This window comes from Orcinus orca, chromosome 10 (assembly GCF_937001465.1).
Source record: "Orcinus orca chromosome 10, mOrcOrc1.1, whole genome shotgun sequence".
Classification (NCBI taxonomy): Eukaryota; Metazoa; Chordata; class Mammalia; order Artiodactyla; family Delphinidae; genus Orcinus; species Orcinus orca.
In genome coordinates this window covers 82,914,819-82,927,487 of record NC_064568.1, presented here as the reverse complement: position 1 = coordinate 82,927,487, position 12,669 = coordinate 82,914,819, and the positions used below count along the sequence as shown (strand labels likewise).

Here is a 12,669-nt window from a genome sequence, read left to right as displayed (position 1 = left end):
CTATTCTAGAACCAGCTCTCCCACTTGGCCCAGATGAGACCACAAGGCCCCACCCTCAAACACCTGGGCTTTGATCTTTTGCAAAGGATGGGGATAGCAAGAGAGTGTCAGGAGGACCCTAGAGGGACATGAGGATGACTAGAAAATGGGGATGGACAAAACTCCAGTTTGCACCCAGAAACAAAGACACTGACAAGAAGCGGATTCAGTAAGTGCTGTGTTTTATTGGAGATCAGCATATGGGGAGCAGGGAGGCAGTGAAAGTGGAGAGGACGCTAGAAAACAGCTGATAGGATCTTGATTTAGCTCATACTGCAAGGGGAGGGAGCAGGACTCCCCTCTCTGACTTCTAACTTAGGGCTGCCCCCGCTCTGTCATTCTCCTAACTCCATTATGACTCAGGGTTTTGAGGATTGGGAAAGCTGTCTGGGATGCTCCTATAAGAGCCAGGAGCACGGAGAACTCCGGGAGGAAATTGATTATTGCCTGGGTGTAGATAAATATTCTTCCTGCTAGTACCTGGATACCAATTAATAATCTTCCATCTGGCACCTGGATACCCCCAGCTAGTACTTGGGTATGGATTAATGTTACCCCAGTTTCCCACAGGGTAAAAGGGCTTTGGTCTCCATCCAGTGCCAGGACCTCCACCTCCCCAGGGTACACTGGGACTCAGGGCCCCCCAGGGGGAACCAGGCAGAAGTGACCATAGAATCCCATTGAGGAGAGACCCGGGACGGGGTCGGGCAAGGATTTTTCTCGGGGCGCCCAGCACAGTAGAGTGGAGTGGCCCTCTAGACTCAGAGTCCTGGGGGAGGAGTGAAGCCTCGGGTGAGGGGTCCGCGGGGTATGCAAAGGGCTCTGCAAGAAAAGGCCCACTGCCCGGAGGGAGGGCAGCCTCACTAGAAAAGTAGGACGGTTCTTCAGGCAGCTCTTCTCCCACATAGTCCTCGAACACAGCAGGCATCATCGGCCAAGGGTCCTCCGAGGACCAGGAATCCATGTAGGGCAGCTCCCCAGATGGAGGCCACATCTGTACCCCAGCACCTCCTGCAGGTTGAGAGCCAGGTGATGGAGAAGCATTGGGCTCCAGAGGAGCCCTTGCCGAATCATTAGACTCAGGGTCTGGTTTGGGCTGAGGATGTTCCAAGTTGGAGGGGCTGGTCAAGGAAGGTCGTTCAAGCAGAGGCTGGTTGATCCCCAAGTCTTGGGGAAATTTCTTCTCCAGCACACCGATGCTCCGGGCAAAGAGGCCTGAGGGAAGGGGAAGAGGAGGCAGCCAGTGGACCAGATATTTAGTCTCAGTGCCCTCCCTTCCCTGACTCCCTGATTCCCTTTGCTTCAAGTCCCTCCACTTTGCCTGTGCCAACTCTTTCCTCCCTCAGGGACCCAACTGTACACACTCCCACCTTTACCTCTTCCCTCAGTCCCAGTTCCCCGAGGACCACCAGTCCGCTCCTGCCCAAAGGTTGCCACAGCCTCCATACCTGGGAGATGAAGACAGACCAGGAGCAGGCCCAAAGGAGCCCGGCTCCCTGCGACATGGCCCTGCATCTCGCTCTGCATCTCCCTCAGCCTCAAGACAGCCAGCCCTTTATCCTGTTAGTGGGTGGGGGACATCAGAAACAGGCTGAGCCAGTGGTTGTGGAAACAATATAGCTCTACGTTCCACCCTCGTTCCTAATTCATTCTGTGGCAACAGATGTCACTTGAATGACTCAGGGAAGCTGGGTGTTCCCACCCTGCTCCTCTCCTCAAGCTCCCCACCCCTTCCTAACCCAGGTGTCCTGGCTCACAGCTCATCACTCGTTGCCAGCCCTACCCTTCCTGGCTGCTGACACCAGGCACATGAGGACCTTCACCCTTGGGGTCCCAATCTCTTCACTGACTTCTCAACAATAGAAACACCTGATTCTGTTTCTCTTTGGGATCCATACCATTCTCTTCCAGCACCCCTTTCTCGTGCATCCCCGTAGCTACATCATCTTGACCTCAGCCTGCAGGAGGTTCTGGGGTGCAGAAGTGGTCCCCTTCTGAGGGGCTGCTCCTAGACGAGACCCTGTGTCTAGGGAAATAGACCTGGTTCCCATCCTTAAGAGATGATGGTGTATTGGTTTGCTATGGCTGCTATAGCAAGTCACCACAAACTTAATGGCTTACAACAACACAAATTTACTATCTTACAATTTTGAAGAGCAGAAGTCTGACATGGGTCTCATTGAGTTAAAATTGAGGTGTTGGTAGAGCCTTTCTGGAGGCCCTGGGGAGGAATCCATTTCCCTGCATCTTCCAGCTTCCAGAGGCCACCTGAGTTCCTCAGCTCATGGTCCCCTTCCTCCATGTTCAAAGCCAGAAACAGCAGGATCTTCTCACATGGCATCAGTCTGACCTCCCCTTCTTCCCTCTCCCATATTTAAAGACCCTTATGATTACCTCGGACTCACCCAAATAATCCCATATAATCTTTCTACTTTAAGGTCATCTGACTAACAACCGTAATTCCATCTGCAAACAGTTTCCTTTTGTTATGTAACCTCACATATTCAGTTTCCAGGCATCAGGACGTGGACATCTCTGGTCATGGGGAGGGCACAAGTCTGCCTACCTTAGACGGTCAAATGTGTCCACAGAATATACAAGAGATACAGAGAGAGAGAGAGAGAGCAGAGAGAGAAGGCATTGACATGTCAAATAGCCATGAGCTGATCATTGTTAAGGCTGATTGATGAGAGCATAGGGATTCATTAAGTATTTTGTCTACTCTTAAATATGTTTGAATTTTTCCTATAAAAAGTGTTTAAGCGCCTTTGTTTCTCTATTGCTTCCAAGACGCACCCAGACTAGGCTTCTCTTGTTGCATGAAGTTTAAATATTAGCTGTTAGGTTTTACCATTCCATCCTCATCCCCAGCCCCTGCTAGCTGGCTACTGGAAGGGTAAAGAGCTCCTCCAGATCTGGCCAGTGGACAACATACACTCCAATAAAAACTTTTTTAAAAAGAGTGCAGATCTGGCCAGTGGGTACAGGGCAGCAGCCTTTTGGGGTGACATCCAACAGCTTTGCAAAACATTTTGACCTGGATCACACCAGAAACTAGAGGAATACTCGTGTCAGAGGCTGCGTCCCTCCCACAATTGCCGTCCACAGAGCCTCTGAGGGCCTTGATTCCTGTCATTGGCTGCAGTCCAGGGGGCACATGGTAACCAAGGGTGACCCCACAGTGATGACAGAAACGGGACTGTTCTGGAGCCGTCCTCTGTCTTCAGTCAACCCTGCAGGTTGGCTCAGCTGCCCCAGGTCATTTCTGATCAACAAAACATATTTCTGCTGATTCGAGAATTCAACAACAGTCCTAGATTTGGGGCCAGCTGACATCATCCCTATAGGAGGGAATGAGCTAGATCCTAAGGTGGGGGTGAATTCCTTTGCAGCCAAGCAGAGGCTCTGAGAGGTGGCCTGTGCTTTGGGGTGAGGCTCTTCCTGTAAGGGTGAGCACAGCCCACCCTCCCCTCCTTGGGGCATGAGAGCTTCCTTGGCCTCAGTGTCTTCCCTGCTGTCTCCAGAACATAGTCGCGTGGCCCTTGGCACCCTGTCTACTTTTTCAATCTTCTCCCATGGAGGCCACCTCCCCTTCCCCACTGTAGTGTTCAGCCCTCTCACCTCTCCCAGCTCTCACTCTAGAACCACAGCAGAGGCAGCAGGAGTGTGAAGGTGGAGAGGACACTGCTGGGGAGGACACTGTTCTGTCATGGGCTGGGGCGTTTCAATGTAGGTCAGTGGGTCACCTTGCTCGGCTGCACACCCGTCATGCCCCTGTCCTCTCTGTCTTTCACTTCCTCCACCCGCAGCTCCCAGAACCACGCCCCCCTTAGCTCCTACTCAGTCCCCAGGAATGTGGTCCGGGCTGCTGTGTTCCAGCCTTCCCAAGGCTCCTGGTGTCCCAGAAACCCAGGAAATCGATGCTCGGGACTCCCAGAGAGGATGGCATCTTGAAGGTGAGGCCAACTAATGGATAAGGAGAAGGAGTCAGGTGGGGAGGGGGAGGAAACCATTAAGGCTCTATGTAAGGAGAGGGGAGGACTGCAGAGTGAATGGGCAGTGGAACAAGAATGGATTTCCTGGGGCAACGAGAGAGAAGAGATGTAAGAGGAAGGATCTGGGAGACCAACTAACCCCTGCTTTCAGTTTAACAAATATTTATGATTTTCCTCCTTTGTGGGAGGAGCTGTAAGATGTAAGAAATACCAGGCCAATTTATGAATGAAAGTGGGGGACACAGGACCTTTAGAGGCATAAGAGAGCATCACTCAGGTCCCAAGAGGAGACCCAGGGCTCCAAGAAGGCAAAAAGTCTAATCCAGTTCACACAGTTTATTGAGACATCTGTCCAGGACCCAGAGAGAGCAGGGAGCCTGCTCCAGTCTCTGCAGATACCCTGGTATCTCCTACACACAGGGAAGCCTCTGAACGTTGAGGGAAGTGGCAGCCAGGAAGGGGGACTGAGATGGAGACCTTGAGAGACAAAGAGGAATGTTGGGAACTCAAAAAGGGTGTGCTGAGCTCTATAATGGAGCGTGGGAGTGGAATTGGGAGTGTGAGAACCCAACAGGATATCATGCTGGTTGACCAGATGGTGAAATGAGATCAGTGAAAAATGGTCACTGTTTTCAAATAACTGTTTGGATTGTGCTTTATTTGGCAAAGGGGGGGCAGGGGGGTGGGGAGGGGATGGCTTGTCCAGGCATCAGAGTTACTGTAGGACATTTCAGGGGGTTCCCAGTCAAGAATCTGAATGAGTAGGGTTAGCCAATGGACTATACTGTCTCAAAGAAATGGCAGAGGAAATGCTAGGGAGAGGGTATCTGGCAGGGAGGGCACTGCAGTACAATGGGAATCTAAACAGTAGGAGAGAATGAGGAAAGGGATTTGGAGCCTACAATTTGGGGAGGTAAAGAAAGAAGAGCTGATAAGGGAGAGTCTGCCACATTGGGACAACGGGGGAAGCAGAGTAGCTGTATTGGGAGGGTGGAAGAAAACTGAGCTACCCCCATGGCTGGGCTCCTGGACTTCTCCCACCTGGGAGACGGTGCGTGCGTGTGTGTGTGTGTGTGTGTGTGTGTGTGTGCCTGCACGTGTGTGTAGGCAAAATCTGCTTTATGGACTGTTAGGTAACTCTCCCTGGGGTAGGAGAACTTCAGGGTCAGCTAGCTGGGGCCCCAGGGGTTTCGCTTGGGTTAGGATGTCCCGGATGGAGTGGCAGGGGATCGTTCCAGAGCTGCCAAAGCCACAGGGCTTGGCACCAGCTGAGGGGTCATGTTGGGAAGAGCCAGCTCGACGCCTACTCAATGTTGAAGAGGAGACAGAAATGCAAGAGTGACCAGAAGAGCTGGACTTGCTGCCACAGGGTTGGAGGATGATTTTGCCATGGGATTGGGAGCTGGAGCTGCCACTGAAGGAGCCAGTGCCTGGTGAGGAGCTGGGCCTCTGGGAAACACCACCACAGGGCTGGAAAGATGAACCAGAACTGCTGGAAAGGCTAGAGCTGCTGTGGACTCCAGAGCTAGAGAGGGAGCAGGGCTCCTTAGAGCCCTTGGAGCCAACGCCATAGGGCAGGACCCCACCAGAGCCCACCGGCTGGAACACAATGGCCGAGGAAGCTCCTGACTGGTAGATGTTGGAACTAGAAGAGCTGTGGCTGGGGATGATGGGGATGCTGGAGAAGTATTTGCCCTCAGAGATGGGGGCCCCGGCTGCAAAGGAGGGAACCCCTGGAGAGCCTTTGATGGGGTGCTCTTTGATGAAGTGGCCCACCGGGTAGATTTTGCCCCTGATGTAGGTCATGCCTGGGACCAGATAACTGTCAGAGGAGCCACCCACCACCTCATAGCTGCCATATTTGCCTACAGAGGTGATGGGGGGGCAGGGCTTCCCTGGAAGGCCACCATTGCTACAGGGGACGCTTTGACCCACTCTGGGGCCACCAGAGCCATGCTGCTCCACCACCACCACTACAGGCATTTTACCCCCAGACACAGAATGGGAGCTGGAGATGTAGGGGCCAGAGTGCGAGACGATGGGTCCCCCACTGCAGGGAGAGTCAGGGATGTTGGAACTACAGGGACTCAGCTTGGCGTTGACCTCCTGGCCACTGCTGCTGGACATCGAGGAGATCTGGGAAACAGAAGAGCTCGAGCCTCCTCCAGACTGGGAGCTGAGGCTTCCTGATTGGGAGGAACTAGATGCACCCTGTAGACTAGGGCTAGGTCCAGAGGAGTAGCTTATCTGCGAATACCCCGTTCCTGGCTTAAATAACGGAAATCCTGAAGAACGACCCTGGGTAGCAATGGACCCGCTGGAGCCGCCACTGGAGCCACCACGGGAGCCACTGGAGCCACTGGAGCCGCCACTGGAGCCACCACGGGAGCCACTGGAACTCGAAAGAAAACTGCTGGAACTGCTGGAGCCACTTTGGCTACTGAAGCTGCTGGAGCTCCCCTTCCCCAGGAGACAGGGGTCACTGGGGGAGGTGATACTCGTGTGGTCCCTGCAGGGGTCTGAGAAGGTCCCAATGCTCTTGGCCAAGGTCCCTGGGGAGGAAAGTAGTGGTTAGCAAGGGCCAGAGAGGCTGGACTTTCTTTCTCCCCTCCCAGACCCACCTCAGTCATCTGCTACTCTGATCTCTCCTGAGAGGAGCCCAGGGAGAGTTTGGGGTGGAAAAGGCAGGGAGACCCCAAAGAGATGGAGAGTGGGGGAGACTGAGACTCTGAGAGGTGGGGGAGACCGTGGGACCAGATGGAAGGAGGAGATGAAAGACAGAACCACAGAGGACTGAGAAGGGAGGAAAAATAGCCAAACAGACACTGAGAAAAAGAGAAAGTGGGGGAGGGGCAGGGGGACAGCAGTAGAGGACAGGACACTTGAGGATTATGATTGGGTCGCCAGCTTCCCCTCGAGAGGCCAGGCTTGGGTACAGAATGGAAATTCTGCTTCCCGCCTCGGCACCACCCATGCCAGGAAAGCTGGGTGGGGGCCAGGACATGGGGGCACGCACTGTTGCTTCAGAACCCGCTTGTACCAGCAGGACAGGACCCTGCACCCCGAGCCCAGCTCAGGGACACGAGGATGCAGCCCTCCTCCGAGGCCCCTGACCTTTATCAGTTGTCTCCCCGCTGGCCAGCACCGCGTGCCTCCCTGCCCCCAGGCCCACATCTGACTGCTTCTGCCTCTACTTCTTTCCTTAACTAACCCTTTGCTCCTCACCCAGGCTCCCCCTCCCCCCACCCTTCCTCTACTCCCCACCTTAACCACCTCCGGTCCCAAGTGGTGTGGACAGAGCCACGTACTTCAGGTCGTACATTTGGAGAGGCCAGATCTGCCCTACCTTCCTCACAGCGTTACGGTGAGCACTAGATGTGACCACGCATGCAGAAGGTGCTTTACAAAAGCAGAAGGCATCAGACATGATTTATTACTGCCATTCCTCCTTTGAACACCCCACCAAAAACCAGGTCTCCACACTCTGTGAGTTCCCCATTCTCTCCTCAGAAAGAAATTCAATGCATCCACCTCCACGCCAAACCCCAGCTCTGCCCGCAGCCCCGCCCCCTTCACTCTGCTGCACTAATCAGCCAGCCCCCCACCCCCACCCCGCGCTCCTCCTCTGCTCCTCCGATGCCACACAGCCACGGGGCCATGGGCAAGGTCACCGTGATCAACAGCACAGGCCCCGGAGTCACCCAGCCTGGGGTTTGGATCCCGGCTTAACTGCTTTCTAATCTGTGAGCTTGAGCTGGTTTCCTAAGCTCTTCAAGCCTCAGTGTCTTGCCGTGTAGCGTGAGGACGCTTCTCTCACACCATCCTTCTAACGATCAAATGAGCTAATGCGTTAAAGTGCTGGTGGAGTGTCTCGCACATAAAAAGGGCCCTATGAATGGTGACAACTATTATGACTATTAAATATCGACTCCATCTTCTAGCACTCGAATAATAATAATAACAACAACAGCCAACATGAGATAACTGTCTAGGAGTTCGACGGCACTGCGGCACACATTACCTAGAGACTCATAGAGAAACTAGAGCTAGGTGTTAACTTTAGCCTCATTTTAGAGTTTCAGAGACGGAGGCTCAGTAAATTTAAGCAGTTTGCCTGAGGTGTCAAGGCAGTGAGGAGCGGCCCCCAGACTCAAGCATCAGATTCCAGAGCCCCTGCCCTTCCGCCCTCGCTGGGTCCTCTCCTGGACTCTCCCCACGCAGGGCTCCCCCCAGCCTTCTCTGACCTGGCATCTGCAGTCCTGCCCCCCTCCTCTCCCCACTCTCTCTGCGCCCAGGGCCCCCGGCCTCCTACCTTGCAGGAGGAGACTGGCCAGCAGCAATGCCAACATCCCCCGCCCTCCCACAAGCCCTATCCGGGATGCTCGCGCAGAGCCCATCTTGGACTGTGTGGCCTCCTGAGTGACAGCAGCTCGTGGACACCCGGGGCCTTTATGTCAGGGCTGGACATTTCCCGGGCAGGAGTCACTGTGGGGAGGGGAGGAGAGGTGGAGGTGGAGGTGCCGGGGGCGGGGGGGGGGGGGAAGTTGGTGTGGCCGGGAGGAGCTGAAGTAATGTTTGGGTATTGCCTACTCAGCAGCAGGGGTGGCTGCAGTGTGGGGCATCATGGCCCTGGGAACACCTGGCTGGCCTGCCCGGGCTCCTCGTTGCCTAACCTGGAACCAGGTGCTCTGCCCCGAAGGCCGCTCACTCCCGGGCGGCCACCCTCACCATGGGGCCCAGTCCCCTGGCTCCTTCACCCTCCTGCCTTCCCCAGTGTTGGCCTCTCTGACTGCTCGTCCTCCCTCCACGCACAGATGTGGGCATTTCAACTTTCCCTTCAGTACCGGCTACCTGCTGTGGCCCGCACCCCCGCCTCACGGTTAACCCCGCCTGGGAGCCCTCCACAGCCTCTGGATCCACGCCCCCCTTTCCCTGAGACCCTTCACTCAGCTTCCACTCTCTTCCTCCGGGTATAAGGATCTACACCCCACGCCCTGCTGTCACTGCCCAAGTACCATGCTTGCCGCACAGCTATTACGTGTGTCATCAGCGAGCGGACCTTTGGAGTCTGCACTCCAAAGCCAGTTCCCTGACCTGTCCCTTCCGGGGGGCTCCAGGGACGGCCCGCAGGTGCTGGACGCCAAGGCCTCAGCCCGGAGACAGGCCTGGGCTGAGGACCCCTGTCATAGCTGGGCCTTGGTTACTCACAGGCCACTCACAGCCCCTCCCCGAGGGGTGGCCCTGGCTCCAGTGTGTGAGCAAGAGGCTAATAAGACTAATTGGGAAGGTGGTGGCCCTGTCGCCCATTAATTGACTGCCCAGCCTGGATGAGCAACAGGAAGCAGCCAGCTTGGTCTGGGTAGGATCCACGGTAGGACCAAGGAGGGCCAGCAGAATCCTGGGTCCCTGAAGGATGAAGGGCAGGACGGGAGGACCAGAGCCCTGAGACCTACTAAGAGGGGGTGGTTCCTCCTCCATCGCATTCCCCTCCCTCCGCTTGGAACCTGACCCCACCCCAGCCAATTAATTGCTCACTGGTATTGCCAAGAGTATCAGTATTGGAAGGCGGGACCTGGGAGTCGGGTCAGGTTCTCTGCCTCTTCCCCAAGCCCACCCAGCCTTCTCCCTGCTCCCCTGGCCTGGACTCTCATTCCCGCACTGCCCTGGTCTCCTCACAGAGGCAGCCCTACCGCCGGAGCCCTCGGCTCGTTTCTCCCTTTCTCTGTCTCCTGCCCTGCTTCTGACCTAGCCCAGCACTGTCCATAGAACTTTCTGCCATGATGGAAATGTTCTCTCTCTGTGCTGCCCAATACAGTAGCCACGAGCCCATGTGGCCACTGAACATTTGAAATGGAGCTAGTATGACCAACTGGAGGAACTGAATTCTTAATTTTACTTAATTTTAATTCATTTAAATGTAAATAGCCACTTGTGGCTAGTGGCTACCAGCGAATCTAGCCCTTGACTGTCCCCTAGCACCCAAAATGGGAGTGGAAGAGAGAGGCGCCCAGTGGCGCAGTGGTTGAGAGTCCGCCTGCCGATGCAGGGGACACGGGTTCGTGCCCCGGTCCAGGAAGATCCCACATGCCGCGGAGCGGCTGGGCCCGTGAGCCACAACTGCTGAGCCTGGGCGTCTGCAGCCCGTGCTCCGCAACAAGAGAGGCCGTGACAGTGAGAGGTCCGCGCACTGCGATGAAGAGTGGCCCCCGCTAGCCACAGCTAGAGAAAGCCCTCGCACAGAAACAAAGACGCAACACAGCCAAAAAAAAAAAAAAAAAGAGTGCTTGGTCTAGCCGGGCAGTGGCAGCAGGCACGTGAACTGGGCTCTGACACAGAGCCACCCACCTGTGCTCTCCCTTGGGCCTGTCTGTCCTGCCCTCATTCCTCGTGAGTGACTGTTCCCTTGAGCCACTCTTCTCTCCCCTGGATGAGCTCTTTCCTCTGAGGGATACAGCACACTTCCATTAACAAATGGCAGAGCTCACGTGGCCGCGAAGAGGAAGTACGGGGATTTCCCCTGGACAAGGCGTTCATCTGATGCTGGGGTGGGGTAGGCAGTGCTGTGCAAAAAAATCGCCTACGTGACTCTTTCAGGGACTCTCACCCCAGCATAACGCGTGACCCCTGGCTGAGAACTGCTGCTCTGGGGGGCAGTCTCCACCCCGTCAAAATACATCAACTCCCTCAAAATACATTCCACGGTGTGGTCCATACTCAGCTACACCCTTCCTGCTTCTCCCCCTCAGCTCCCTGGTCCATCACTCTCTCCTCTAGGACTGACCTCCTGGAACTTGACCTGGTGAGCATCTACTTTTGCTCTTCCCGGCCCTGTTCTCACCCTCTTAGCAACCCCGCTTGCATCCTCCAAGGGACCCGGGTACCACAGCAGGGACATGGGAGTGAAGATCGGGGTCAGAGCAAGGAGCAGCCTCAGCCAGTGAATCCCGTAGAGGAAACACTTGGCAGGCGGGGGCTCTGCCCACAGGCGATGTGTCCCCCCAGCCCTCGTTCTTTTCCCTTCCTCCCCCTGCCTTCCTGCAAGCAGCCGGGAGTCAGCTGAGTGACGGTCATGCTCCTAGAGTCCGAGACTTCATAGCTCTGCTCAAGCCACATCTGATGTGGCCACCAGCCCTCCTGTCTTGTGAGGAGGTGAATATAAGGCTGTGATTAGCTCTCAGAGTAACAATAATAGTTTTCCTCTTCTCTGTTCTGTGGAGCGAGTGTTAGGGAAACCAGCACCCCTTGTCTGCTCATTACACTCAGCTATTAAATAGTCATTCTTTCCACTGTTGCTATTCATGCATTTTATTGGTTTTGGTCACCCAGAATTAGAGACCCAGCTCCCTCCTGATCCGGCAGGAAAGGGTGAAAACGGGGACTGAGGCAGAGTCTGAATGTGCTTTCAGGAGAGGCTGGAAGGACTTGTCCCAGGAGGGACTTCTAGGCAGGCTGTGGCCCTCACTGTTTCCAGGGGTGGGATCTGCAGGGGCCCATCCTCTCTCCTTCTCCCGGACTGTCCGAATCCCTCTGGCTGAGAGCTCCTCATGGGCAGGGAACTTCTCTCACCCCACAGTGTGCCCCTGGTGCCTGATGCATCACCCACACACACAGGTAACACACCAGTAAACACAGAATCCTACTGGAGAGGCGGGCGTCCCATGTCCAGCTCTGTTCTCTGGGGCCCCAGGACTAGAACCAGAGAAGGACAGACTCCTCCTCGACAGTGTGTAACAATCAGCTCGTCATAAACATCTGCACGTGCAGGATTTATCTTGATTCTCTCAATGCTCCTAGGAGACAGAAATTATTATTTATCCTTTGGAGCTGCAGACACAAGTTCCGGGCGTTAAGATGATGCCCACTACCAGTAGCTGGGGGCTTTACCTGGCATCCTGATGCTGTAGGCTACACATAGCTAGCTTTTCCTCTTCTCCCTGGATCGTTGCATGACCTGGCTCAGTCTCTCATTTCATTCAGTCCTTGTGACCTGCCATCTTCTCAGAAGCCCTCTCTGACTTTCCTATTTAAAACTGTAGCCCTCCAGCCCCACACTCAAGGACCATATCATTCGCTATGTCCTTCCTCTTGCCTTCTTTTTCTTCATAGCTCTTATCAGGACGTGATAGCCTATTACATACAACCTGTATGCATCTGCTTGTTGTTCACTTCCCCCACTAGAAGGTAAGCCTCGGGAGGGTGGGCCCCTCCTTTCTGACTCACCGCTGTTTCCACAGCTTTAGTGCTGCGTGGCTCATGGAGGGAACTCAGTTAATAATGAGAGAAAGAATAGATAATGAATGGACCACTTGGGCAAGCAGCCTGGCCTGAATTTTCCTGAGGGCCCCAGCGCCTGCCTCATTTCACCTCATGTGCCTGACTCACCTTAGAGAAGTCACCTTGGCGACTAAGAGGGCATTAGTGGGACCTGATGGAGGCCGGGCGAGTGATGATGTTAGCGGCACGACAAGGAGGACTCTGGAGGGAAACGCCTTGGAGGAGTCTCTATGCTGCCCTCTGGTGGTACGTCGTGGAACATCACAGACGAAGAACTGAGGCTGTCAACCTTGCGTGGGAATTTAGAGATTATTAAGGAAATCCCCTAAATTCACAGCCCAGGGCCACGCAGAGATCAGAT

General features: G+C 54.9%; 2 protein-coding genes across 3 annotated transcripts; both read right to left on the bottom strand.

The window, feature by feature from the left end:
• Positions 1 to 204: 204 nt before the first annotated feature.
• C10H6orf15 (chromosome 10 C6orf15 homolog) lies at positions 205 to 1,617 on the bottom strand. The gene is made up of 2 exons (XM_004286633.3): positions 1,488 to 1,617; positions 205 to 1,254 (listed from the first exon to the last, which is right to left on the bottom strand). The coding sequence occupies exons 1-2, from the start codon at positions 1,564 to 1,566 to the stop codon at positions 392 to 394; spliced, it is 942 nt and encodes a 313-aa protein (XP_004286681.2). The 5' UTR covers positions 1,567 to 1,617; the 3' UTR covers positions 205 to 391.
• Positions 1,618 to 5,120: 3,503 nt separating this feature from the next.
• Positions 5,121 to 11,772, bottom strand: CDSN (corneodesmosin). 2 transcript variants are annotated; one of them, XM_004286625.4, is made up of 2 exons: positions 8,347 to 9,490; positions 5,121 to 6,586 (listed from the first exon to the last, which is right to left on the bottom strand). In XM_004286625.4, exons 1-2 carry the CDS (start codon positions 8,429 to 8,431, stop codon positions 5,154 to 5,156), a joined length of 1,518 nt encoding a protein of 505 aa, XP_004286673.3. In that variant the 5' UTR covers positions 8,432 to 9,490; the 3' UTR covers positions 5,121 to 5,153. The 2 variants fall into 2 exon arrangements, 1 of the variants encoding a protein (XP_004286673.3); XR_007479590.1 differs by lacking the exon at positions 8,347 to 9,490 and adding an exon at positions 11,655 to 11,772 and having other exon boundaries at positions 6,501 to 6,586.
• Positions 11,773 to 12,669: the final 897 nt, after the last annotated feature.